This window comes from Mustela nigripes, chromosome 17, assembly GCF_022355385.1.
Source record: "Mustela nigripes isolate SB6536 chromosome 17, MUSNIG.SB6536, whole genome shotgun sequence".
NCBI classification, from domain to species: domain Eukaryota; kingdom Metazoa; phylum Chordata; class Mammalia; order Carnivora; family Mustelidae; genus Mustela; species Mustela nigripes.
This window is the reverse complement of record NC_081573.1, coordinates 3,228,174-3,255,004: the sequence shown is the minus strand read 5'-3', so window position 1 is coordinate 3,255,004 and position 26,831 is coordinate 3,228,174. Positions and strand designations below refer to the sequence as shown.

At 42.3% G+C, this 26,831-nt stretch overlaps 3 protein-coding genes across 3 annotated transcripts in view; 1 reads left to right on the top strand and 2 right to left on the bottom strand.

The window, feature by feature from the left end:
- LOC132005468 (zinc finger protein 11-like) overlaps window positions 1–26,831 on the bottom strand; it is a 331,984-nt gene that overhangs the window by 1,984 nt on the left and 303,169 nt on the right. The window lies entirely within an intron of this gene.
- Window positions 4–16,199, bottom strand: LOC132005495 (zinc finger protein 766-like). The gene is made up of 4 exons (XM_059382684.1): window positions 16,090–16,199; window positions 13,584–13,645; window positions 7,258–7,384; window positions 4–99 (listed from the first exon to the last, which is right to left on the bottom strand). Exons 2-4 carry the CDS (start codon window positions 13,596–13,598, stop codon window positions 26–28), a joined length of 216 nt encoding a protein of 71 aa, XP_059238667.1. The 5' UTR covers window positions 13,599–13,645; window positions 16,090–16,199; the 3' UTR covers window positions 4–25.
- Window positions 21,522–22,497, top strand: LOC132005780 (vomeronasal type-1 receptor 2). Its single transcript, XM_059383323.1, has one exon. The coding sequence runs from the start codon at window positions 21,522–21,524 to the stop codon at window positions 22,440–22,442; it is 921 nt and encodes a 306-aa protein (XP_059239306.1). The 3' UTR covers window positions 22,443–22,497.

Here is a 26,831-nt window from a genome sequence, read left to right as displayed (position 1 = left end):
TGGCTTTCATTTCCCTCCAATATCACTAAGTGGTATGATTCTCCTTTATTAATGTCCTCTTTTGGTGATAATTTCTTGATTGCAAATCCAGCAGAAAGGCTTCCTACCAAAGAGAGTTGGAGGGTAATTATTGTATGCTGAATTACATAATTACATTAAAAAGTACTTATCATGAACAAAGGAAGTTTCTCAAGCACAGTCTTCAAGCACTGTCATAATATACAAATACTATTGTAATATATAATGGTTTTAAGATTCTTTTTATAAATTTTTCCATATTAATATTTTCTGATCTTAAGATAAATTTTCTAAACATACTATTATATACTATACATATTTTTTGGCGATATACCTGGGTACTTGATACTTCGTGATTAGGGAGCTGATCTATATACTGGCTATTCTGTAACTGTACATGAGATCATAAAAGATTTCTGTCTTCCCTAATTCTTAATCTTTATAAAAGTGTGTTTATCTGAACCCAGTATTTCGTAATTCAGTGATTCTCAATGTATCTTTCATTTCTCCTACTGTGTATTCCTTATGGAATGTAAATTCTTTCTTTTAGTTCTTGGGAAAGAATTCTTTAGAATTCCAGAGACTATTATTTTGTGTAACTGGTTACTTAACCTGCTAGATTTATCAGTTGTTTAACTGTAATACAGATTTCTTAAAGTATCTTTTTTCTTTCATCATATTCCCACACATTATTATTAAGCACCAGATCACGCTGCTGTAGTGAGCAGGCTGTGCTGTGTATGAATAGGGCTCTTTCCTTACGTAGGTAATGCCGTGTGGGGAGGGGTGGGTCCTGTGGAAACTGAGGTGCTCTGGCCTCATAATTAATATACCAGGAGATACCGGTACAGTTGTTTAGATCAATGAAAAGTCTGAGCCAAGGCCAGGATTTGGGTTCAGAAAACCAAGAATGAAGCACAAGGAGTACCAGAAGTGGGAGTAGTGCTTGTGCTTGCACATCTGTGGTAATATGTCCTTTAGAAGGACAGTGTGAACAGCAGTATTTAAACAGAGAAACCATTTTTGGCAGTGTCACTGTGGTCCATGACAGAGGTCTATGTGCACGGTTGTGGTTAGCAACGTAAGTAGTCAATTTAACAGGAAAATAGGACAGCAATGGGATGTGTGTCAACAAGGACCAGGTGGGTTAACTGAAATACGTAATTTCAGGAGCTTAAGAAATTTTCTGGGAAACACAAACATCAGAAGCAGGAGTAATAAGGAAACCAAGGAATGTAAAAAAAACTTCATTTCCTTAAGTAAAATTAGATATTTAAATATTATTAATATACAAGGATGTACATGATGAATCTAAACAAGAATATTAGAATAAATAATTTGTAGCAAAAAAAAGTAATGAAAATAAAATTTAAAGTTATTTTCAGAAAACTACGTATATATAGTGAAAAAATAATGTATCTTATACAAAAAGCTAAGGTAAGTCAATTGAATGGTATTTCTGGGACTAAAGCAGTAACTTAAAAGTATGTTCACAAGATATAAAAAATTCTCAGTTTAAAGAATGTCATATATTTAACTAAGGAAAATGTTTGTTAAAATAATGAGATACATGGGGCGCCTGAGTGGCTCAGTGGGTGAAAGCCTCTGCCTTTGGCTCAGGTCACGATTCCAAGGTCCTGGGATCGAGCCCTGCATCAGGCTCTCTGCTTGGCAGGGAGCCTGTGTACCCCCCTCCCTCTGCCTGGCTCTCTGCCTACTTATGATCTCTCTCTCTGTCAAATAAATAAAATCTTAAAAAACAAAAAACAAAAAACTGAGATACCACTACACAGTTACGAATGGCCAAAATCCAGAACACTGTAACACCTAATATACCACTGAGGATGTGGAACAGGAACTCTAGGTCACTGCTGGAGGGAATGCAAAATGGTATCCCCTCTGGAAGACAGCCTGTAATTTCTCACAGAATTAAATATACTCTTAAATAGGATCCAGCAGTCAAACTCCTTGGTATTTACACAGCTAAGTTGAAAATTTATGTCCACGTAAAAACCTGGGACACAAAATAGAAAAATCCTACAATCTGTATGGAACCACAAAAGATCCCAAACAGTGAATGCATCTTGAGAAAGAAGAACAAAGTTAGAGGCATCATGTTCCCTGATTTCACACTCCTTCATTACAAAGCTGTGGTAATGAAAACAATATGGTATTAGCATAAAAACAGACACAGAGATCAACAGAAGAACCCAGAAATAAACCCCACACGTGGTCAATTAATTTATGACAAAGGAGACGTGAATATACAACAGGGAAAGGGCAGTCTCTTCAATAAACAGTATTGGGAAAACTGGACCGCCACATGCAAAAGAATGGAGCTGGGCCACTATCTGATACCATACACAACAACTAAACCAAAAGAGATTAAAGACTTGAACCTAACACCTGAATCCATAAAACTCCTGGAAGAAAAGATAGAGGGTAATAAGCTCCTTTTTTTTTTTTTAAAGATTTTATTTATTTGACAGAGAGAGATCACAAGTAGACGGAGAGAGAGGCAAGCAGAGAGAGAGAGAGAGAGGGAAGCAGGCTCCCTGCTGAGCAGAGAGCCCGATGCGGGACTCGATCCCAGGACCCTGAGATCATGACCTGAGCCGAAGGCAGCGGCTTAACCCACTGAGCCACCCAGGCACCTGGTAATAAGCTCCTTGACACAAATCTGGGCAATAATTTTTTTTCACTCTTGATACAAAAATCAACAAAAGCAAAAATAAGTGGAACTTGCATCAAACCAGAAAATTTCTGCACAGGCAAGGAAACCATCAACAAAATGAAAAGGTAACCTACTGAATGGGAGAAAATATTAGCAAGTCATGTATCTTATTAGGGGCTAATAACCCAAAATAACAGCAAAAAAGCCCCCAAATAACCCAATTTTTAAAATGAGCAAAAGATCTGAATAGATATTTTCCAACAAATACATCCAGATGGCCAACAGGACCAAGAGAAGCACTCAAGATTAATCATCATCAGGGAAATGCAAATCAGAGCCACAGTGAGATACCACGTTAAGCTCCTCAGAATGGCAGGTATCAAAAAGACAAGAAATAACCAGTGTTGGTGAGGGGATGGAGAATTTGTGCACTGTTAGTGGGAGTCTAAATTGGTGTAGCCAGTATGGAAAACAGTACAGTTGTTCCTAAAAAAATGAAAAATAGAATTACTGTATGATCCACCAATTCCTCTTATTTATCTGAAGAAAACAAAACACGAATTCAAAAAGATACATGCATTCCAATGTTCGCTGCAGCGCTGTTCACAATAGCTGTGATATGGAAATAATCTAAGTGTCCACTGATGGGTGAATGGGTAAATACAGTGTTATCCAGTCTAAAAAAAAGAAGAGAATCTTGCCACTTGTGATAACATGGATGGACCTTGAGGACATTACGCTAAGTGGAATAAGTCAGCCAAAAAGACCAATATCTTCTATGATCTGTCTTATATGTGAACTCTTAACCAACAACAACCCTTTGAGATACAGAGTATACTGACAGTGGCCAGAGGCAGGAGGGTGACAGGATAGTAGCAGAAATGGGTGAAGGGGATCAAAAGGTTTAGGAGAAAAAAAGAAAAAAGATGAGCGCCTGGCTGGCTAGCTGGCAGAGCATGCGACTCTTTACCTTAGGATTGTTGAGTTTGAGCCCCACGGTGGGTGTAGCAAACACTTAAAAACAAAAATTAAAAATTGGATGCCTGGTGGCTCAGTGGGTTAAAGCCTCTGCCTCCGGCTCAGGTCATGATCCCAGGGTCCTGGGATCGAGCCCCACATTGGGCTCTCTGCTCAGTGGGAAGCCTGCTTCCTCCTCTCTCTCTGCCTGCCTCTATGCCTACTTGTGATCTCCCTCTGTCAAATAAATAAATAAAATCTTTAAAAAAAAAAAAAAAAAAAAGACCTGCTGCTGGGGTGCCTGAGTGGCTCGGTATGTTGTGTCTGACTCTTGTTTTCAATTTAGGTCATGACCTTAGGGTCGTGAGATCAAGCCCCCTGTCAGGCTCTGTGCCAGGTGTAGAGTCTGCTTAAGATTCTCTTCCCTTCCCTCCCTCCACCACCACTCTCACCAGTACACACATGCTCGCTCACTCTCTTTAAAAAAAAAAAAAAAACAAAAATACAAAAACAAAGCAAAACAAACTGCTGCCGCACTTTTTTTTTTTTGAATTTTTAAACGAAAAACAAATAGATAATCAATATGGTGCTTTCCATATACCAGGAATGCAGTAAACATTTAAGCAATGATACAGGTTTTTCCTACAGAAAGGCTAACTAGAAATCTCAGTAAGCTATGCTGTATTTAAACTACATCTAATTTTAGATTTTCACTTTTTGGAATTATCCACATCGTGACTTCCACCTAATGAATGCAAAGGGGCCAGGGACCCTAAAAAGCCAGGATGGCCTGGGAAAGAGAGAGATTTTAGCTGTACTTTATCAGACAGACAATACTAGGAAAAGGATCAACTAAGACACCATCATCTTCTCAGAGGGTTAATGGGAGGTGGCTTCCTTGTAGAATGAAGACTCTGTGTCCTCTAGACCAACATTGTCAGTAGTGAAACATTTCTGTCTCGATCAGAATAGGTAATATAATCTTATATATTGAAATTTACTTTTGTAAACAGGAAGAGAATGTTGAAACAGGAAAAATGTGACCAGTAAAGAGCAGCAGTGGCGGGGGGTGGGGGCAAGGGGAGCACTGTGGGTGTCGCGACCCACATGCATATTGTGTGAACACCGCTCTCATAGGCTACAGTGGAAATGACCTAAGTTGAAACAAAAGCGCTCCCAAATGTGCCTAAGTGCCTTTTATCCTGGCAAGTTAAGATTTGAGAAATTTTCAGCATATAACCTCAAGTCCTCCCAGTCATGAAAATCCATTTTCAGATTGTTATTGTAAACACTAGTTTACAAACAAAACTTCAATAAAGATTATCCTCTCCTTTAGCCTTTAAAACTCAGCCTTCAACAAAGTCAAAAGAGAACCCCCAGAATGGGAGAAAATATTTGCCAATCATATATCTGATAAGGTACTTGCATCTAGAATATATAAAGAACTCTTTAGACTCAACAACAAAAAGACAATCCAATTTTAAAATGGACAAAGAATCTAAACAGACATTTCAAAAACCATAGAAAGACGCCCAATAAGCACACAAAAAGATGTCTAACACCATTAGTCATTAGGGAAATGCAAATCAAAACCGGAGTAAGATACAACTCCACATCCCTAGGATGGCTATAATCAAGGAAACAGATTACAAGTGTTGGTAAGGATGTGGAGTACCTGGAATGTTCATACATCCCTGGTGGGAATGTAAAATGGGGCAGCTGCTTTGGAAAATAGTCTGGTGGCTCTCCAAAAGATTAAAAACTACTGTATGGCCCAGCAGTTCCACTCTTAGCTATATGCTGAAGAGAAATGAGAACTGTATGTCTCCATAAAAACTTGTGCAAAACTGTTTACAGCAGCATTACTCATAACAGCCATAAGGCAGAAACGACGCAAATGGCCAGCAACGCATGGATGGATAAACAAGATGTGGGATTCGTGCATGGAATATTACGTGGCGACAAAAAGGAATGAAGTTCTACAAAAAACAAAAAGGGCTATAAAAGCCAAACAACACACCAAAAACCCCTGCATATGAATGTTCATAGCAGCTTTATCTGTAATCGCCCAAACCTGAAAGCCACCAAGGTGCCTCTCAGTAGACGAATGGAGAAATAACCTGTGGCCCATTCAGACAACGGAAATACTATTCAGCCCTAAAAAGAAAGGAGCTGTCAAGCCAGGAAAAGACATGGAGGAAACGTAAATGCACGACAATCTGAAAAGGCTATATATCCCGTTTGATTCCAACTTTATGACATTCTGGGAAAGGCAAAACTATGAAGACAGTAAAGAGATCCATGTTTGCAGGGGCCAAGAGGGAGGGTGAGATGACTCTCTTATTGCTGGCTCAAAGGAGATGATCGTATTATGTCTGATCTACGCTGTCACCACCCTCGGGAAGCACTGTTAAACTGCACAAAAGCTAGGACCAACTAGAGGCCCAGATCACTCAGGATCTCCTGATACCTTCCATCTCGGTGTCCTGGGACATGCTGACATTCTATCTGGTGGCTTCAAGAAGCACTTCTTTATAAACATGAATGAGAACAAAATGAGAACTGAAGAAATGGGTGAGGGGCCTGAACAGGCAGAGAGGGCTTGACACAGCTCCATGAAGTCTCATGGAGCCCCAGATACAAAGGAAAGGCAGCCATTCTGTTTGCTGAGATGTTCTCCCAAGGATATAAAAATGTTAATGGCAACTGAGTAGGCCTTAGGGTCAGCACTACGGAGGCCTCAGCTCTGATCTGTATGGATTGAGAACCAAGAGAAATCAAGGGCAAAGACTCCTCAGGGACAGCCATCTTGGTCCCTCTCAAACAATGGCACCAATATGGTCAGAGGGGCCAGGGCAGAGTGTTACAGGTCATGACAATGGGAGTGCAGAGGATTTCCTTTGAAAGTTCATAAGAAACTTTTATTTTCCCATAGATTTTCCCCAGACAGTATTTAACGGAGCAGCTTACTCCACCCATCTGAGCTCTTACATGTGTTCCCATCCTAATACATTCCCACATGTCTGCATTTCCCGTTTGCTCTTCACTTTCCACAGTCTACGGCTCTTCCCCTTGATCCAAAATGGATATATTCAGCTCAAGAGACTTCAAATTATAAAGAAAAAGAACCTGAGATGCTTTGCTCTTCCAGAACATATTCCTGGCTCTTCATTCAGTGGAGAACAGAGGGTATTCATTAGACGTGGGTGTAGAAAGTATTTAAAAAACTAGTCAACGAACTGCCTCCTCCTGAATGCTTCGGGGTTATTTTACGTGTGCAGGTATCTAGCTCTCTTCCAAGAACTATTGAGTCAAAAGTACGAGGGTAAGACCACAGAATCAGGTATTTTTAAAAAATTCACCATAAGGTTTTCTGACAACTGATGTTCTGCAATTGCCAAATGAAGCACCAACGCGAAACTTCTGAAGAGAAGGGACAGTAGAGTCCACTTGACATTACGAAGCCTTTCCATTCTCTATCAAAAGCGCTTCCGTCACTCCCTTAAGAACAGGGATTGAAACTCATACAGTCAAGTCAGGGCCTCTCAAGAAAAAATGCAAAGACATACAAAATGAACTATCAAATTCTGGAGGGAAACTTTCCTCACCCAGGGAGACTAGGTTCCGGTAGTTCTCCACCATCACGTCCCTGTACAAGGCCCTCTGGGCAGGGTCCAGGCACTCCCACTCCTCCTGAGAGAATTCAATGGCCACATCCCTGAAGGTCAGGTGTCCCTGAAATGAAAACACATCTCACCAAGCGGACAGGCAGAGTGTTCTGATTCTGACACAAAGTAAAAGCAGCAGAGATGTGTAAAGGTGACATGACTGGGCTGAGTATTCCGACCGATCTGTGTAAGAGGATTCTAAGCAAGTTATAGTTCTCTGATTTTCTTAAATGAAACAACATAAAATTAGCCATTTTAAAGTACCATTTGGTGGCATTTAGTATATTCATAGTGTTGAACAAACATCACCTCAGTCGAGATAAAAAATATTTTTATTGTTCCCAATGGAAACCCTTTACCCATTAAGCAGGTGCTTCCTATTGGCCCTTTCTTCTCCAGTTGCTGGCAACCATTAATGCGTTGTCTCTATGGATTTACCTAGTTTGGGATTTTCGTATTTGTAAATGGAATGGTATAAAGTGTGACTTTTCTGCATCTGGCTCCTTTCACTTGGAATAATGTTCAGGATCGTGCATGATGTTGTACATACCAGTACATCGCTTTTTTATAGCTGAATACTATTCCATCATTGGACTAGACTGTATTCACTGTCTACTGATGGGCCTTTGATCATCACCTTTGGCTAATGTTAATAATGTTGCTGTGAACTTTCAAGTACAAGTAGGTGTCTGGATACCTGTTTTCGGTTCTTTTGGTTATATACCTAGGAACAGAATTCCTGGGTCGCATGGTTTAATTTTTCAAGGATCTGCCATGCTGTTTCCAACAGCAACTTATACATTTTAACAGAATGTGTCATGATTCTAATTTCTCCACATCTTTACCAACATTTTGTGTTACTGTACTCATCCTAGTGGGTGTGAAATGGTATCTCATTGCGGTTTTGACTGGATTTCACTAATGACTGATTTCACTGAACCTCTCTTCAGTGGCCTGTTTCAGCTGTTTATCTGCTATGGAGAAGTGTCTGTTAAAGTCCTCTGACCATTTCTTAAATTGGATTCTTTTTATTTGGGTTGTTGAGTTGTAGAAGTTCTTCGTATATCCTAGGTTCTAGACCCTTACGAGATACATGATTTGCAAATTATTTCCTCTCATCTGGTAGGTTATGTTTCACATATGTGATAATGTCCTTTAATGCACAAACATTAATTTTGATGATGACCAATTTATCTTTCTCTCTTTTGTTTTTGGTATCATGTATTAGATCCACTGCCAACCCCAAGGTCATGAAGCTTTACCTCTGTTTTCATCCAGAAGTTTTAGTTTTAGCTCTTACAGAGTCTTTGATTAATTCTAAATTATTTATATGGTATAAGGTAGTTTCACTTTATTCTTTCTCACATGGATATCCAGCTGTGCCAGCACCACTTAATATTCTTTTTCCACTGAGTGTTTTTGGCACCCCTGTAAAAAAGGAATTGACTACAGATGTATGGGTTTATTTGCGGATGCTCAGTTCTGTCACTTTGATCCATTATTTCTAGCCTCTGCTGGAGTTACACTTTTGATTACTCAAGATTTGTAGTATGGGGGCGCCTGGGTGGCTCAGTAGGTTAAGCCTCTGCCTTTAGCTCAGGTCATGATCTCAGGGTCCTGGGATCGAGCCCCACATCGTGCTCTCTGCTTAGCAGGGAGTCTGCTCCTCCCCCCGCAACCCCGGCCTCCCACCTCTCTGCCTACTTGTGATCTCACTCTCTATCAAATAAATAAATAAAAACTTAAAAAAAAAAAAAAAGAAGACTTGTTAAAAAAAAAGATTTGTAGTATGGTTTGATGTTGGGAATTCTAGGTCTTCCAACTTTTTTTCTTTCTCATGTTAATTTTGGTTATTTGGGGTCCTTACCAAATCGACTGAGTTTTAGAATCAGGTTTCAGATTTGTGCTTTTAAAAAAGGCTGTTGAGATTTTGCTGGGTATTGCATTACTCTTTATCTAACTTTGGGGAGCACTGCCATTTTAATGTCTTCCAATCCACAAACACAGGCTAGCTTGACATTTATTTAGGTTTTAAATCTTTTTTTTTTTAAGATTTTTATTTATTTGACAGACAGATCACAAGTAGGCAGAGAGGCAGGCAGAGAGAGAGAGAGAGAGGAGGAGGAGGCAGGCTCCCTGCCCAGCAGAGAGCCCGATGTGAGGCTCCATCCCAGGACCCTGGGATCATGACCTGAGCCGAAGGCAGAGGCTTTAACCACTGGAGCCACCCAGGCGCCCCTAGGTTTTAATTTTTAACTACATCTTTGTAGTTTTTGTTGTGCTTAAATCTTCCATTTCCTTGGTTAAACTTATTCCCATTTGTTTTGATGCTCTTGTAAATAGTACTGTTTACTTACTTTCAATTTGCTGATTGCAAGTATACACAAATACAACTGAATTGTGAGTGTTGATATTGTGTTCTGTAACTTCAATGAATTTATTATCTCTTCCTTTGAGGATTCTTTATTTCTAAATGTAAGATTATGTATTCTGTGAATAGAGTAGGTTGAATTCTTTTCCAATTCTGACACATTTTTCCCCTCTCTTTTCTCTGGGTAGAACTTCAGTACAATGTTAAAGTGTGGTGACAAAATGGGGCACCCTTATTTGTTCTTGGTATTAGGGTATAAGTTTTTAGCCTTTCACCAATGAGTATAATGTTAGCTGTGGAATTTTAGAATTTAGTAATACCTTTTTTTCAGAATGAGCAAGTTCCCTTCTATTCCTAATTTTTTAGTGCATTGTTTTTGTTGGAGTGTTCTGTAGACGTCTTCTAAGTCTAGTTGGTCAATCCTTTATTTCCTTACTGATACTATGTTTGATTGTTCTAGCCATTATTACAAGGGGAGTATTGAGGTCTCCAACTATTTTGCTCAATTTTTGCTTCAAAAAAGCAAAGGCGGGACGCCTGGGTGGCTCAGTTGGTTAAGCAGCTGCCTTCGGCTCAGGTCATGATCCCAGCGTGCTGGGATCGAGTCCCACATCAGGCTCCTTGCTCGGCGGGGAGCCTGCTTCTCCCTCTGCCTCTGCCTGTCATTCTGTCTGCCTGTGCTCGCTCTCTCCCCCTCTCTCTCTCTGATAAATAAATAAAATCTTTAAAAAAAAAAAAAAGCAAAGGCTTTGTTGTTATGTACATATCGTTCGCGGTTATTTTATCTTCTTTATGGATTTACCCTTCTTCAAAATGTAATGTTCTTCAACTTCTCTGGTAACAATTAAACAACTTTGTCTATTTGATCTATTTGTATTGCTAGCTTTCATCACTATTTGCATGGAGTATCTTTTCTATCCTTTCACTTTCCATCTATTTGTGTATCTAAAGTGAGCCTTTTGTAGATACAGAGTGAAATTATTATTTTTTCAAAAGATTTTATTTATTTGACAGAGAGAGATCACACGTAGGCAGAGAGGCAGGCAGAGAGAGGGGAAGGGAAGCAGGCTCCCCACTGAGCAGAGAGCCCAACGTGGGGCTTGATCCCGACTCTGGGATCATGACCTGAGCTGAAGGCAGAGGCTTTATCCCACTGAGTGCAGGTGCCCCTAGAGTGAAATTACTTTTTAAAAATTAACTCCTTTGTCTTTTATTGAAGAGTTTAATCAATTTACATTGTGTCTGTGCATACATACCTTTTTTTTTTTAAAAAGACTTTGTTTATTTGACAAAGACAAGAGAGAGACAGTGAGAGAAGGAACATAAACAGGGGGAGTAGGAGGAGGAGGAGCAGGCCTCCCACCAAGCAGGGAGCCCGATGCAGGGCTCGATCCCAGGACCCCGAGATGACCTGAGCCAAGGGCAGATGCCTAACGACTGAGCCACCCAAGCACCCCATGTGCACACCATTTTGATTGCTTTTGTTATTTTCCTGCATAGTTTTAAGTTATTTTCTGAATGGTTACCCTGGGGATTGCAGTTACATATAGAATATTTGAATTTCGTTGATATTAACTTAGCTTTAATAGCATATGATAACTGCTCCTATACAGTCTCCCTTTATGTTCTTTTTTAAAATTTTTATTTTTTGAAGATTTTATTTATTTGACAGGAAGAGACACAGTGAGAGAGGAAACACAAGCAGGGGGAGTGGGAGAGGGAGAAGCAGGCTTCCCACAGAGTGGGGAGCCTGATGTGGGGCCTGATCTCAGGATCCTGGCAGACGCTTAACTGAGCCACTCAGGCGCCCAAGTTCACCGATTCTTTATTCTTCTTGTCAGTCTGGTACTGAACCCTCTAGTGAATTTCCAGTTTTGGTGATTGTACTTTATAGCTCCAGAATTTGTATTCTATCCCTTTACCATAATTTCTGTCTCTTTATTAATATTTTCTATTTGTCGAAACATTGTTGTCCTACTTCTTAGTTCTCTTCCATGGCTTCCTTTAGCTCAGTTAGTTTAAGACAGTTGACTTAAAATCCTTACTTAGTAAGTGGAATGTCTGGCCTCCTCAGGAACACCATCATTACCAGGTTAACCTGATAATCATACTTAAGATATACAATTAGGAGATACCCTTAGATTACCTGTAGTCAAGTCAGCCTGCTCAGAAGCAGGCATTCATTGTAACAGTAAGATATCATAAAGGATTGATGTATCTTCATTTAGAGGATGGTCTGATGAGGCTCTAAAAAAGCAGTTATCTATTTACTAACATGAAAACAACTCCAGACATAGGGTATGTAAATATTTAAATTTGCAAAATAAAATATTATAATTAAACATTTACTGAAGAATATGTTCTCAAATCATTGTAGTATATAAATTATAGTATATGAATGCATTTTTATAAGGTTTTTATAATAGTTACTAAAGAGAATACTGGGCGCCTGGGTGGCTCAATGGGTTAAAGCCTCTGCCTTCAGCTCAGGTCATGATCCCAGGGTCCTGGGATCAAGCCTCACATCAGGTTCTCTGTTCAGCAGGGAGCCTGCTTCCTCCTCTCTCTCTCTCTGCCTGCCTCTCTGCCTACTTGTGATCTCTGTCAAATAAATAAATAAAATCTTAAAAAAAAAATAAAGAGAATACTGGTTCCTAATGAAGACAATCAGTGATGATGGATGGTATGATGGGAAGGAGATAGTTTACTTCTTAGTTTCTAAACTCCATTACTGGGGCACCTGGGTGGCTCAGTGGGTTAAAGCCCCTGCCTTCGGCTCAGGTCATGAACCCAGGGTCCTGGGATCGAGCCCCGAATCGGGCTCTCTGCTCAGCAGGGAGCCTGCTTCCCTTCCTCTCTCTCTGCCTACTTGTGATCTCCGTCTGTCAAATAAATAAATAAATAAAAATCTTAAAAAAACAGACAAACAAAAAAAACAACATTTAACAATAATTAGTAAAGAAAGGGGGCGCCTGGGTGGCTCAGTGGGTTAAAACCTCTGCCTTCAGCTCGGGTCATGATCTCAGGGTCCTGGGATCAAGCCCCGCATCAGGCTCTCTGCTCAGCGGGGAGCCTGCTTCCTCTTCTCTCTCTCCCTGACTCTGCCTACTTGTGATCTCTGTCTTTCAAATAAATAAATAAAAATCTTAAAAAAAAATTAGTAAAATAAAAATTTAGCCCCAGACTCTCTAATGATAGAAGGTTCTGCTCTTATGTCTTCACTAAACCATAAATATTTTTTCCTAAAAGATCTGCTGTGTGAGAGTTGCAAAGACCTTGAGTGTTCCATAAAGACCTCATGGTCTTTATGAGATGGGTGTGCAATGAATAATTTAAAGAACATTCACTGTTAGACAAATGGGTTGATTCTACATTTTAAAATTAATTATGTTAATTTAAAAGACACTCTCTCTGTTCCTTATTTCCTCCTTTGAACTTCCCTTTCTCTTTCAAAGTATTAGCATTTTGGAGTCAGAAATACACTGATTTTCTTGTTTAACGTCCAATGACATTTATAAAATTAGAAAAAGCAAATATCCCCCATCAGTCTCCTTTTCCAGAGTTTCTCAGGTATTTGTGCACATTAATACATCACTTACATATGTAATCTCTTTAATCTTGATTTCTACGAGCTAAAAGGGCATCCAGAAGGGGTCTCTGAGGAATCTTTAATGTCCAACCTCACTGACACCACAGAGCCTACTCTCTTTCTCCAGTCCATGCCTGCACAGAAAATCCTTCCCAGGCTGACCACCTAAAAGGAGCCTCTTCCCAAGTTCCATATCACGGGGTCACAGTGAGATGGAATCTTCATGGAGATGAGAGAAAACTGGGACAAAGTGAGAGTAAACATTTTAGGCAGGAGAAAAAACAACTAAAAATGTATGACTTTTACCTGGGAAAGAGACATTCCTCCTTTTTTCCCTCTTCTGGGCTTCTTTCTCAGATAAGGTTATTCTGTGTGACAAAAAGTATGTTGTTTAATGCACAGAGTCAAAATAACCCCTTCCTCTGCTGTAACATACATACTGGGAGAACCTTCATGTGGAGGAAGGACAGTCCTTTGCTGCTGACTGCAACAGGAGGGAGGCAGAGATGATAACTCCCATACGGAGGGCAACAAGTGCCTTATTTCACGTATGTCTTCAGAAAGTCCTCCCCTTCTGCTGAAACCCACACATTCTACTGCAACTGCACTGTCCTTTGTCCCCTTGGCACTTGGCCAAAGGAACTGCCTCATTCAAGTTCTTGGCTCCTCCCTAGGCAGCTGCATCCAATGAGTGGTTGATGCAGGATACAGAAGCCTGTGCATTCCATCAAGCTGCACCAACTCCCAATCTTAAAGACCACCCCAGCTCCAGAGCTCCTCCCTGGTAGCAATACTGAGTTTAGATTTTTGTCCTGATAGTGATGGAAGCTATAAGAGGGTTTAATATCAAGAGATGACACAGTCAAATTTAAGATAGTTGTGATACAGAAAGGGGTAGGAGCTGAGAGGCACATGCCTCTGTCTCTGGGACTATGCTCCTGCCTCTTTCTTAGTGGTGTTCATTATTTCTGGAGAACTAGGTCACATTTTAAACTTTAACTATAACTGGGCACACTCTCTCAGAAACCTCCAGGGACCCACACACACACACCCAGTTCTGAAAATCATTTCAGGGATCTTATTAGCTCAGATTCAGAATTCAGAATTCCTGGTCTATCATCTCCATTTCACAGACGGTGCACTGAGGGGGAACACTTTTACCACGTTGCCCTTAAGAGGTCTGAACCACGGAGCAGTTAGCAGACCTGGGTGTAAGTAAATTCTGAAATGGTAGCCCGGACAGGTTTAAGTAGAAAGGACTTGTCCTAATTGCAGATGACCTTTCATGTTCCTGAACCAGGTCAGATTCTCTTTAATGGGTTTAATCAAACCCAAGTTAATTTACTTCCACTTTTCCAGAAAAAAATATAATAAAAGTATTTGAAATTAAAAATAGTTACTAGTTCTGAAAAACATGAAGAAGGGTCACCTGTGGAGATGAGCTCTGAGCAAACCTCTGCATCATAAACAGATGGGCTCTGCTGGAATAAAGTTCCACATCCGTCCAGCCCATACTCCCAACATCGGCACAGAAAAGACAAAGGGGACTTGAGGGGCACATCCATTTAGTTGGAAACTAAATGGAATGAAATCATGAAATCACTTACGGGAAGGGAACTGCTGAATATGAAACTAACTAGCTAAATTAGATGTTGAGTTTTAAAAGATTCTCAACATCCTTAAGGGATACATAATGAAACAGCTTAAGGTATTTACCAGACTTCAAACAACATTACACTACACAGTAAAGTAGAAAATCATGTAACTCAAAATCTGAACAAAAAATTAAGGAAAATAACTTAGAAACTAAAAAGATAAGCAGTGGATTCTGAGATTAAAGTTAAAACAAATGTGAAGATACATCAAATTTAGAAAAGAATGCCAGGAGCCACAGGAAAAGGGGGAAAGAGAAACTTTGTCAATAATGGCCATTTTGAAAAGCACAACGTGCTTACAGAAAGTCTTCCCCCATTTCCTGGAAGGGAAGAGGATGGCCTGGAACTGCCTGAGCTAGGCCTCTGCACTCTAGATTAACGGGGGCTGCAAATGGAATCCTCTTATATGCAATTAGAAAGTGCAGATGCCTTCAACACCCGATTTCACAACTCTCATTCTCTTCTGCCTAACTGAAACAATTCAACAAATTTTCACTCCAGAGCCACAAATCCGTACTTCACAACTCAATATCCCACATCCAGTGAATTCAACACTCACCTGGGTCTGGGTCCCGTGCTTTGTCCGAGACCACTATGTGTTCTGTTCTCTGTGTATGTCTCTGTCCTCGTTTCTCTTCTCTCTTTTTGTCCATCTGCATTTCCCTCTCTGTTTGCGCATCCTTCGGCTTCCCTCCCTCGCTATTCCAACACTTCGACCCCGCTCTGACGCAACCTGTTTCAATCCCTGCCGCTCTTTCTCCCCAAACTTTCTGGTGGCCCCTAACTCCGCAGATTCCTGCCTCCTCCCCGCCATCTTCGGTTGCCTCTCCGCCCTCCCTGGAGCGGAGCGTAAGAGCCTGCATCCACTTCCCGAGGGACCACAGTACCGGCGCGGGTGGGGGTTGGGGCAGAGCGGGGAGTCCGGGGAAGGTTCTGAGAAGGAAAGCGACCGGCAGGGCCATCGGTGTCTAACAAGATCCGAAGGAGGCAAGGCTGGGGCCCGTACCCGCCTCAGAGCGATAACGGAACCGAGGGCACACTACCGGGTCCCGCACCGAGCGACAGGGCTCGGAACGTCTTACGGCGACGCCACGACAGGCGATAGGGACGAGCTCCCAGCGAGAGGGACGAAGGGGGTTCAGGGATTTTAACCTTACCAGGCGACCCCCGAAACTGGGTGTGGAGGCGGGGCCTGAGGAGCGCGCCGGCGGCATGAACCAGAAAAACCACTCACCGAGCGCGCCCGTGGCTCCGCGAGATCCGCTTCCGGGTCTGCGGGAAAGCGCGCGTGCGCGTGCGCCGCGGGGCGGGGGCGGGGCCTGAGCGCGCGGAGTCCCGCGGTTTTCGCGTCTGTCTGTCCCTCCCTCCCGGCGGTTTCGGGTCCTGCTCTGGGATTCCTCCGAATTCCGCCAGTGTGTTTAGCCGCCCGGTTGGGTGCAACGTTAGAGCGGGGTGGGCGACTTTGGCCGGAAGCGGCGGTGTCCGACAGGTTGAGTGCGGTGCGCGTGCAGACTCTGGCGAGTGGTGGAGACGCGCCTCCTGCGAGGGCGACCGAGCAGCGCGGGGACCCGGGGCTCCTCGTGGGGCGACCGAGCCGACAGTAACAACTCCTAACTTGATTGAGGAAAAGCCGAGTGCTCAGTGTGGGTGGTGGGAGCTGGAATGAGAAGTGCAGGACTGCTCTGTGGGAACGTGCCGCTTTGTACTGACTTCCCGCGGGGCTCTTTCTCACGGGGCTGTCACTCGTGCTCCGTGGTCGCTGGGCTGCGCTTCCGGGGCTTCGCGCCAGACCTTGGGCTGCGGGAGCGGAGGCCTTTAAAAGAACCAAAATTCCTGCCTCTATGCATGTAAATTAATTTCTCTCTCTTTAAATTTGATATTGGAATTCACACCCCTTAAAATAAATTATAAATTCCAACGCGTTTGAGAGCTGCCGGATGGCCTCCTGTATTTTGCTTACAGCATTAGTTACCAAGTATCGTTGCAATTTCAGTTTTCTAGAATCTCTATTCAGTGATTTTGGAAGAGTATTTTTAGCTCGAAGAGTAGGTATTTTAACCGATTTTTTTTTTTTTTTTCTGTTTCTAAATGCTTTCTCTCAAGTGCAGGTAAGGAGTACTGGCGAAATACTGGTTTAGAAGTATTTCCAGAGACGCCTGATAAAGATGTCTGTTCTTCTGTGAACAATACAAGCAAATAATAAAATTCCGTTTTCACATTTTCAGTACCATTGTATACACTTAATAACTGAACATGAAGTAGGCAAGTTACTAGCTCCTCTTCCGTTTCCGGTGGAATTCTGAGGGTGCTGTGGGCTGGATCTGCGGCTCACGCCTTGTTAGGTGACTGCTCACTCACTGCTTACATCTCTGCAAGGAGTTGGAGTTGGTGCTCAAATGACCACACGTTGTTTAAACTATTTATAATAGTTTTTGGCTATTGTACGTTATAGGAAGTTGTGTGTTCCTTTTGCAGCATGCAGAGAAGATCCTGGACACAGTAAGGTCATGGCTCCAAGAACAAAAGGGCTGATTGTTGAAAAACATGAAGTGATCATAACGGGTGGGTTCAGCGGCCACCAACTGGGATTTTCAGAAAGAGCTAAATAAGATGAAAAAGTGGAAGAGAGAGCATTTAAAGATAGAAACGTGCTTACCAAGACAAGGATGCTTGGGGGAGCCCTCATGTCAGGGGAAATTCTGGGGGGACATGTTGTTCCTATGAATGTGCTGGACCCACTGCTTATATCTTAAGAGCTTGAAAACTATGGAGATGCTGCCCAGATCCCGAATCCCAAACCCACCACATGAGGGAGGATTGAAAGTGCAGCAAGTGGTGACTGTGTGATCTTATTTGCAATCCCCAGTCATGTTTCTTTGTGATGTTTTTCCCTGTTTATTTGTAGTCACAAGAGGAGGAAAAGTGGCATTTGCTGGTATATTCAGGATCAAGCAGCTGTTTGTTAGAGAGGCACCGGGGAGATTTTAATTTAAGCTCTTACCTTGGAGTTCCTGGGGCCAGTTGTGATGCTCTGGAACCCACTCAAGAAGCAGATAGTGCCGATGGATACACCACTGGCCGTTCTGAACGTACAAAACAAGTTTACATCAAAACTCAGCAAGGACATTTTTCAAGCCCAAAGCTGTCAGGGAGCGATTCCATTAAGGACAATGAGCCAGACATTGGTTTATAGTCAGATGCTTCTCAGAAGCAGGTCTTAGGAAGGAATTCAACCATGCTTTATTTTTTTTTTACCGTATTGACTTCTCTTTAGCTTGACCTTTACCTTGCTATAGGATGTAAAGAATATGACCATTTATTGTCATTTTTAAAAAAGATTTTATTTTTTTAAGTAATCTCTGCCTCCAGCATGGGTCTTAAACTAATGACCTGGAGATCAGGAGTTGCACGCTCTTCTGACTGAGCCCGCCAAGTGCCCCTCATTTATTGTCGTTTCGATAGGAATTCCCATTTCCCAGATGCCAAGCATTAATGATGTTCTTCCCACTGTAGTTTTTGCTGGTTACTAACTTTTCTTTTGCACTTTGGCATACTTCTGAATTTTTCACTTCATTGATCTAATAGTCTGTTCATAAATAAACATATCTCATAAGGCTAGACATGCTCATTTTTTCTTTTCTAGAGTTTTTGTGTGGCTATTTTTTAAAAGATTTTATTTATTTATTTGACAGAGAGATTATAAGTAGGCAGAGAGACAGGCAGAGAGAGAGGGGGGGAAGCAGGCTCCCCACTGAGCAGAGAGGCCCATGTGGGGCTCGATCCCAGGACCCTGAGATCAGGACCTGAGCCGAAAGCAGACGTTTAACCACTGAGCCACCCAGGCACCTGAAAGTGTCCATTTTGTATGGGCTTTCTGGCTAGTTTGTTTTAACTTGGAGAAAGTTAAGGGCAAATATTTTAAAATCTCAATCATTGACATCATATTCTTTCTTTTGCATTTATTGAAAATGATTAGCCCCTTATCGCACTAATTAGAAACCTTAAAAATAGCAAATCCTTCTTGGGTCCTTTGTATGATTCTTTATTTCTGCTTCTAAGTTAAATGATGGCGGTACTCAGGGATCTGAGGTTTAACAAAGAATTAGACTGGGATAAAAGAAATTCTCAGGGAAGCACAGATTCCAATGAGGCACGTGCACTTTTCTGCTGGGCTTTCGTGGCTCAGACCTGAGCATTTCCTCCTTCCACGTGAGACCTGTCTGTTTCCAGGAATAATGGAAGAGTTTCTCCCAAACACTCTGATGGTCCCTTTGGATATGCCCATTAGAAACTTCTAATAGATGCTGGTAATTAAAGTTTTTCAGAACTGTTCTCAGCTCCCCAAGCGTGATCTGTCCCTGTCCCTATAGGTGACATGATGATTGCATGTCTTTGGGGAGGTGAACATTCTAGCCCATATCTCAGGCTCTGGCTGCCTGCCATCCACACATGCTTCGGCCACTGCTTTACACCTGACTCACAGTCCAGGGAGTGGGAAAGAGTTTGTGAGTATCTCCTAGTTTAGTCCAAGAGCAGAGTTTCGACACTCAGGAGATGCAGCAGGAACCTGGGTAAGTGCGCATGTCTGAGCCAACAGTCCTGACGTTGAGAGAGCCTGCTAAATCCATGCCTGACTGCTGCTAATGTAATTTAACAAAACCGTCATTTAAAGGCGTTTGTGGTATTTGATCCAAGTGCTTTCAGAGTCTGATTTTTAAGATGCTACAAGATTATAATTTCAGAATTAGTCTGCTATTCAGTACAGTGTGTGAGAGTCACAGGGACATTTTCAGGGGCAATACTGTGATTTCTGTAAAGGCCTGTGCATGTAATAATGAATATGATGGGAAGAGTTAAATTACCTGATTCACAGCAGGAAAAGTGTGACTGAATGGGAATTACTGAAATTTATTGTACTATAACTTGAGTGTGACAAGCTGAATGGAGACAGTAAACGTGTCTCTACTGAAAATATTGGTGATCTAGTGATCTGTGAGACAATTTTGTTTCCTGAAATTAGGAAAGGTTCCTTAAGAAAAAGTTAACTTCGTAGTAGAGGAGTTCAAAGAGCAAAAGATTAAGGACTTTATTTTTATATTTTAATTTTAAAATGATAAGTTAATTTAAAAATATAATCTCATCAGGAAAAAAAAAGGTAGTTTTTCTCTGGTTTAAAATCATTTCATGGGCACCTGGGTGGCTCAGCCAGTTGAGCATCCAACTCCTGATTTCGGCTCAGGTTGTGGTCTCAGGGTTTTGGGATCCAGCCCTGCGACAGGCTCCTACTCAGAGGGGAGTCTGCTTGTCCCCCTTTCCTTCTGCTCCTCCCCTTGCTCACATTGTTTCTTCCTCTCTCTCTCAAATAAGTAAGTAAATCTTTTAAAAAATCATTTCAATATTATTACCAGCTCACCATTCACCTCTCTTGCTTTTCAGTTATTAAATGTTCAAAGTTCCAAGTCTTCAAATGCCATTTTGCAGGGCGCCTGGGTGGCTCAGTGGATTAAAGCCTCTGCCTTCAGCTCAGGTCATGATCCCAGGTCCTGGGATCAAGTCCCACATCGGTCTCTCTGCTCAGCGGCAAGCCTGCTTCTCCCCTTTCACGCTGCCTGCCTCTCTGCCTACTTGTGATCTCTCTCTGTCAAATAAATAAATAAAATATTTTTTAAATGCCATTTTGCATGTTTGTCTTATATTGTAATAGCTTTTCCAAATCAAGTATCTGTTCAAGTTTCAGTTTGTTTATTCTAGAATAATACACAAATAGTGATGTGATCTTTATAGGATTAATTTATTTCCTGCCCTGATATACTTTGTCACTATATATGTTTCATGTCCCATATTTTAGCTGTAGTTTGGGGCAATACTTTCTGTTATGGGTGCCATTGTATTTGGGGTTCAGGAAAAAAATGAAATTACTTTTTCTGCTGCCATCCTAATATTTGTCTACATTAAATAAATCAAATTGGCTCATAAAATTATTCAGTACACCTATGATTTATTAAGGCCTTTGAATCCTCACTCCTTGGTTATATTGGTTATGAAAGAAATATTTAAAAATGGGAAACTAGCAAACCAAGTTTATATAGTAAAATAAATTTAAAATGTGAGAAGGGTGTGTGCGTGTGTGTGTGCTTGCACCCATAACTAGGCACCTGGCATAGCAGAATAGAGTAGTACACACTAAGGTCATTGCAGCTAGGCTTCCCACGTTCAAATCCCAATCCTCCTGCTATTTAGAGGAATCATTTCAGTGCCCATGGTTAAATTCTCCTCGCCCATAAAATGAGAGTTATAGTAGTTCCTTACTCATAGGCTTGTGAATATTAAATTAGAATTGGTAGAGCTACGACAGTTACCCACACACTGTAAGCGCTATAAAAAGAAACACCCGAACTGGGAAATCTCTGTACCAAAAGAGAACATATTTTAAGTATTAAGCCTCAGGGAGAAGGAAAGGTAAGTGGAGATTTTATTTCCTGTGAAACTCATGTCTTTTTCATGTCATGAAACTCATGCCCCAAACTTATGTCTTCATGCAGAACCCCCTGCCTGTGAATTTGAATATTGAGTTCTGGAAAATGACGGAATGGCTTCGGTGGACTTGAATATAGGAATGATCTTGCTATTCCAGATAGTCGTCGGAATCCTGGGGAACTTCTCGCTCTTGTATCATTGCACGTCCCTTTACTTCAGGGGATGCAAGCTGAGAGCCACAGATTGGATTATTGGGCACTTGACTGCAGCCAACTGCCTGGTCATTCTCTCGAGAGGAGTCCCAGAGACCATGGCAGCTTTAGGGCTGAAACATTCCGCCACTTACCATGAGTGCCACCTCCTTCTCTATGTTCACAGAGTAGCCAGAGGCATGTCCATTTGTTCCACCTGCCTCCTGAGTATCTGCCAGGCTGTCACCATCCACCCCGGGAACTCCAGGTGGGCAGAGCTTAAAGTGAAATCTGCCAAGTACGTTGGCCTCTCCTGTACCCTGTGCTGGGTGCTCCATATGGTGGGAAGTATGTTTTTTCCTATTTTTGTGACTGGTCAATGGAGCAACAAAAATATTACAAAGAAAAGAGATTTCAGATATTGTCCTGCTTGGTGGCATAGCGCCAAGATCGCAAGCTCAGTGTACGCCACAGTGACATCTTTCCACGACAGTTTGTGTTTGGGACTCATGACCTTGGCCAGCAGCTCCATGGTTTTCGTCCTCTACAGGCACAAGCAGAGGGTCCAACACATCCGTAGGAACAGTCTCTCCCCCAGACCCTCCCCTGAGACGAGAGCCATCAGAAGCATCGTTGTTTTGGTGACCACCTTTTTATTATTTTATGCCCTCTCCTCCATCATTTACATTTACTTGGCTTTCTTTAGTGATTCCAAGCGGTGGCTGATCAATGCCGCTGTCCTAATCACTGCTTGTTTTTCAACCGTTAGTCCTTTTGTTCTCATGAGCCATGACCCCAGCATGCGCCAGCTCTACTGTGTCTGCTGTGGGAGAAATACATAATTCCGTCATCTCATCAGAGAAGTATGAATTGTCTTCCACCTGTTCAGTCATGGATATGCCCAAACCTGAAAGCATGTTTAGAGCAATTATGAGCCAGTTTCCCTGCAGAGAGAGGGGTGAGCAAGACAGACTGACACTGGCCTAATATGAAATAGTAAATAACGATAGCGTGGTACATGAACTCTTCTGTAATTAACATGTGTGTACTTAGATAGTTGTCTTTTCATTAACAGTTACACTGGAGAAGTTAAGATTCCATAGAACAGTCCTGAAATAATGTGGACACTGGAAATGCCTTTGACTGTGTAACGTTCAAATTGAGATACATTAAAATGTCCTAAGATGTACCTGAGCTTGGAATTGTGAAGACAGTTGGATAAGAGGGAATAGCAAGTGGGTAGTCTTTTTGGAAACTAGGGATGGGAGCCATGGTTCTGATTTGTGATGCAAATGGCCTGGGGTGAAGCTGGAGGGAAAAATCAAGTTTTACTTATTTCTGGCTTTGGAGGCTGTGTTGCGAATATTGTGCTTTATAGCCTAAGATAAATTGAAAACATTTGAAATATGCTAAGGCTAATGGAGAAAGACGAGCATATTAAAATATTTTCAGGTCAACATTTTAAGAGTAAACTGCAGGGGGCGAAGAGGAACTTAGGAAGATATGTCCTCTGAATTTTATAAAGGGGGCAGGTGGGGGGCAGCCAGTACACAGATCGGGTGTGTAGGAAAAGACTGACCAGACTCTGGGAATGTTTAGAAGGTGGATTGTTCTGTATTAAATCTTGATGGCAGTTGGCTCTTTTGGCGAAAAGATGTTTCAAGATGGACTTCTGCTTTTCCAACTTGAGGATACAAGACGTTACAGAGGAGCATTTCATCAAGCTGGGGGCAGTAGATGAGTAGCAATTTGAAGCCAGAAGGTGAATATATTTTGCTCAACAAGGGGTCTTATCGCTTTTGAAATCATGACTGGAGCAAAATGGACACCTTTGAAAGGAAAACTAAAAGGATATTAACTCAGACATAGAAATATTTTAGGGGCGTCTGACTGGCTCCCTGAGTAGAGCATGTGACTCTTAATCTTGGGATCATGAGTTCAAGCCCTCACATTAGTAGGGGCTGTTTAAGTAATTTCTTCTTACTATTTAAGTACTACTTAATATTTAAGCAAATAGAGATTACTTAAAAATAAAATCTTTTAAAAAATATTTTAATATGGGTTGCCTGGGTGGCTCAGTCAATTGCTTAATTGACTGAATTGACTGAATTAATTACTTAATTGCCTTCCACATAGGTCCTAATGGAGCCCCACATCAGGTTCCCGGGGAGCCTGTTTCTCCCTCACCCTCAGCCTGCTGCTGTCCCTGCTTGTATCAAATAAATAAGTAAACTCTTTGAAAAAAATTATAATATAATCCTCTCTTATTTGTGAATTTTCAAAAGTAAACATTTTATTTTGGAATAACTTTAGATTTGCAGAGAACTTGTAAAGATTACACTAAGTTCCAAAATATCTGTCACCCAGTACCCCAAATGTTACCATCTTAAGTTTACCATAGTTCATCTGTCAAAACCAAGGAGCCAACAGTGGTGTGCTACTATTACGTAAACTCCAGACATTCTTTACATTTCAGTTGTTTTAACAGCATCATTTTTCTCATCAGGATCCAGTCCAGGACCATGTAGTCATCCCGTCTCCCCCAGGCTCTTCTGCTCTGTGACATTTTCTCAGACCTTCTGTGTTGATTGTGATGGGTTTGAGGAGCAGTGGTCTTGTAGGTTTTAGAATGCCTCTAAAGTTGAATTTGTCTGAAGTGTTTCTCATGGGCAAATTGGGTTTATGGGTTTTTCAGAAGAGTATCACATCTCATCACAGTATCTGGCCTGAGAGGTTCATGCAATTAACATGAGTCATCTTGCATGGTGTTAATCTTGAGCAGTTAGTTAAGGCATGTTTACCAGGTTCTCCACTGTAAAATTTCTCTGCATGCCTTTCCAGAGTCTGTTCTTTGGGAGACTGTAACCGTAGCCCACAGTAGTGTGGGGGGAGAGAGGAGAAGTGCTTGAGGGTGGGGGGGGGGGGTTGAGTTAAGCTCCACCTCCTGGAGGGCTAAGTAACCCCATATATTATTTGCCGTTCTTCTGTATGGAAGCTGTGTCACTTCTCCCTCCTTTATTTGTTTCTTCAATTCCTTTATACGTCTTTTATACTTTGTGCTATAATTCAATAGTATGTAACGTATTTTGTTGCTTAAATTGTTCCAGCTTTGGTCACTGAGAGCCATGGTATAATAAAATACATACATATGTGTATATGCACATATATGCAGGTACATCTGGTCTTTGTCTCAGGTTTTGGGCTCAGAGCTCCAAAACCTTTCAGATTTTCTGAGTGGTGGGAGCGTCTGTATTATACTAAGGAGGCAACTATGGGTAGGGGTGGGGAACCCCTGGTTCCCCACATAGCTTTAGAACGGAGGACTGAAATGAACAACTTTGGAAGACCAGCTGCATGGTTGGACTGAAACACTCAGCTGCCCAACCTCTGGGGAGTGGAAGGAGGCTGACTGGGGCTTGGGTTGCGGCAGACGACCCTCATTTAATCAACCATGCCTACTTAATGAAACCTTAATTTAAACCTCTGGAGAAGCTCCAGGGAATTTCTTGGTGGGGAGCAGAAGCTACTCTGTGGGCAACCCTTCCAGATCTCGCTCTGTGGATGCCTTCCTGTGGCTCCTTATTGCTGTCCTTTATAATCAAATGATGTCCAATCACAAAACTAAAACCATTTAGTAACAAGTTCGCTGTCTTTTATTCAAAGGAAGACCACCTTTGATCTCGGGAGGACAGAGCTTCCTCACAAGGGGGCGCTCTTCCTGAAGGGTTTGGGGTGAGAGCACGTTTTGGAAGAGGCCATCCAGACACCAGGTGTGATTGAGGAGGAGGTCAGGGACTTCCTCGGGAAGCCGCAGGCGCTGTTTCCCCCAGTGGGGTCAGCTGGAGTCCGCGGATTGTCATTGGTGTGTGTTAGGTTTCCTTGCCCATGTTCCACGTAGGGGCAGGCAGGCTTAGGTGTATCTGTGATGTGCGTTGGGCCGCTGGGGTGGCCTCTGTTTTATGGGTGCCGATACACGAATTAACTTTATCCAGGATCACCAGACGTACAGCACTTTCCTGAGTTCTGTGAATCTTCCCAGCCAATCTCCAGCCTGGGGGGAGTGTGGGAAGCCCTTGCATTTGTAGCCAGCCGCCAGATGCCCCAGTCTGGGAATACCTCCCTAGCAGGCAGTGACTTGGGACAGGGATTAGTCTTGGGAAGGACCTCGCCTTTAACTTGCGGGGTCTGTACTAACGGAGAATGTCAGAATTACGTGGAATTGCAGGACATCCTGTTGGTATCAGAGCACTGTTGACAGGGTGCCGAACAAGAACCCTTTCAGGTTTGGCTACTGTGTCCCTTTGATATGTCTTCAGTTTTTTTTTTTTTTTTTTAATTTAATTTATTTATGTGAGAGAGAGTTTGCGCTGAAGCACACAGGTTGGGGGAGGGCAGAGGCATGGGGAGAAACAGACTCCTCATTGAGCAGGGAGTTGACTTGGGGCTCAATCCCAGGACCCTGAGATCATGACTTGAACTGAAGGCAGACCCTTAATCACGCTGAACCAGCTGACCACCCAGGCGGCCCCCAGTTTTCTTGCTTTTTGAGCACTTCCTTACTCTTACGTTTTGTCACTGCAAGATGCTCCAGGCTCCTCTTGTATCTTCCCGCCATCTCTCTAAGGAGCCTTTGGTTAGAGAACAGCGTTAGATACAAGACTGTGGGTGCTTGGTGAGTGCTGGACCTTCTCCTTGCTCCTGGCATTTCATTGCTGTTAGGCCCTCTGAGCAGACCGACCTGTGAAATCTTTGTCGGCACATGCACGTGTAGTTTTCTCTTTATCTACCTGTCTACTTGCATCTCTACAGCTAAACATATGTTCACATGTCCCTGACTCTGACCCAGTACCTCAGGTTCATTTTAGCCTCCCCCCACCTTGCTTTTCTGTATCTATCTGCATTCATTGCTTGTTATGACACAACATGCCTTTAAGAGTTTTGTGCCCTCCACACTCCCATGCTGTCTGCACACCACCTGACCCTGGTCCCTTAGTCCTCATTTGAACCCCACTCTTTCGACGCCCCTGCGACATGCCAAGTTGGCCCCTGGCAATGCTCACGGCACTTTAAAATACTGCATGTGGTGGGGCACCTGGGTGGCTCAGTGGGTTAAATCCTCTGCCTTCAGCTCAGGTCACGATCCCGGGGTCCTGGGATCGGGCCCCACATCGGGCTCTCTGCTCGGCAGGGGGCCTGCTTCTCTTCCTTTCTCTCTGCCTGCCTCTCTGCCT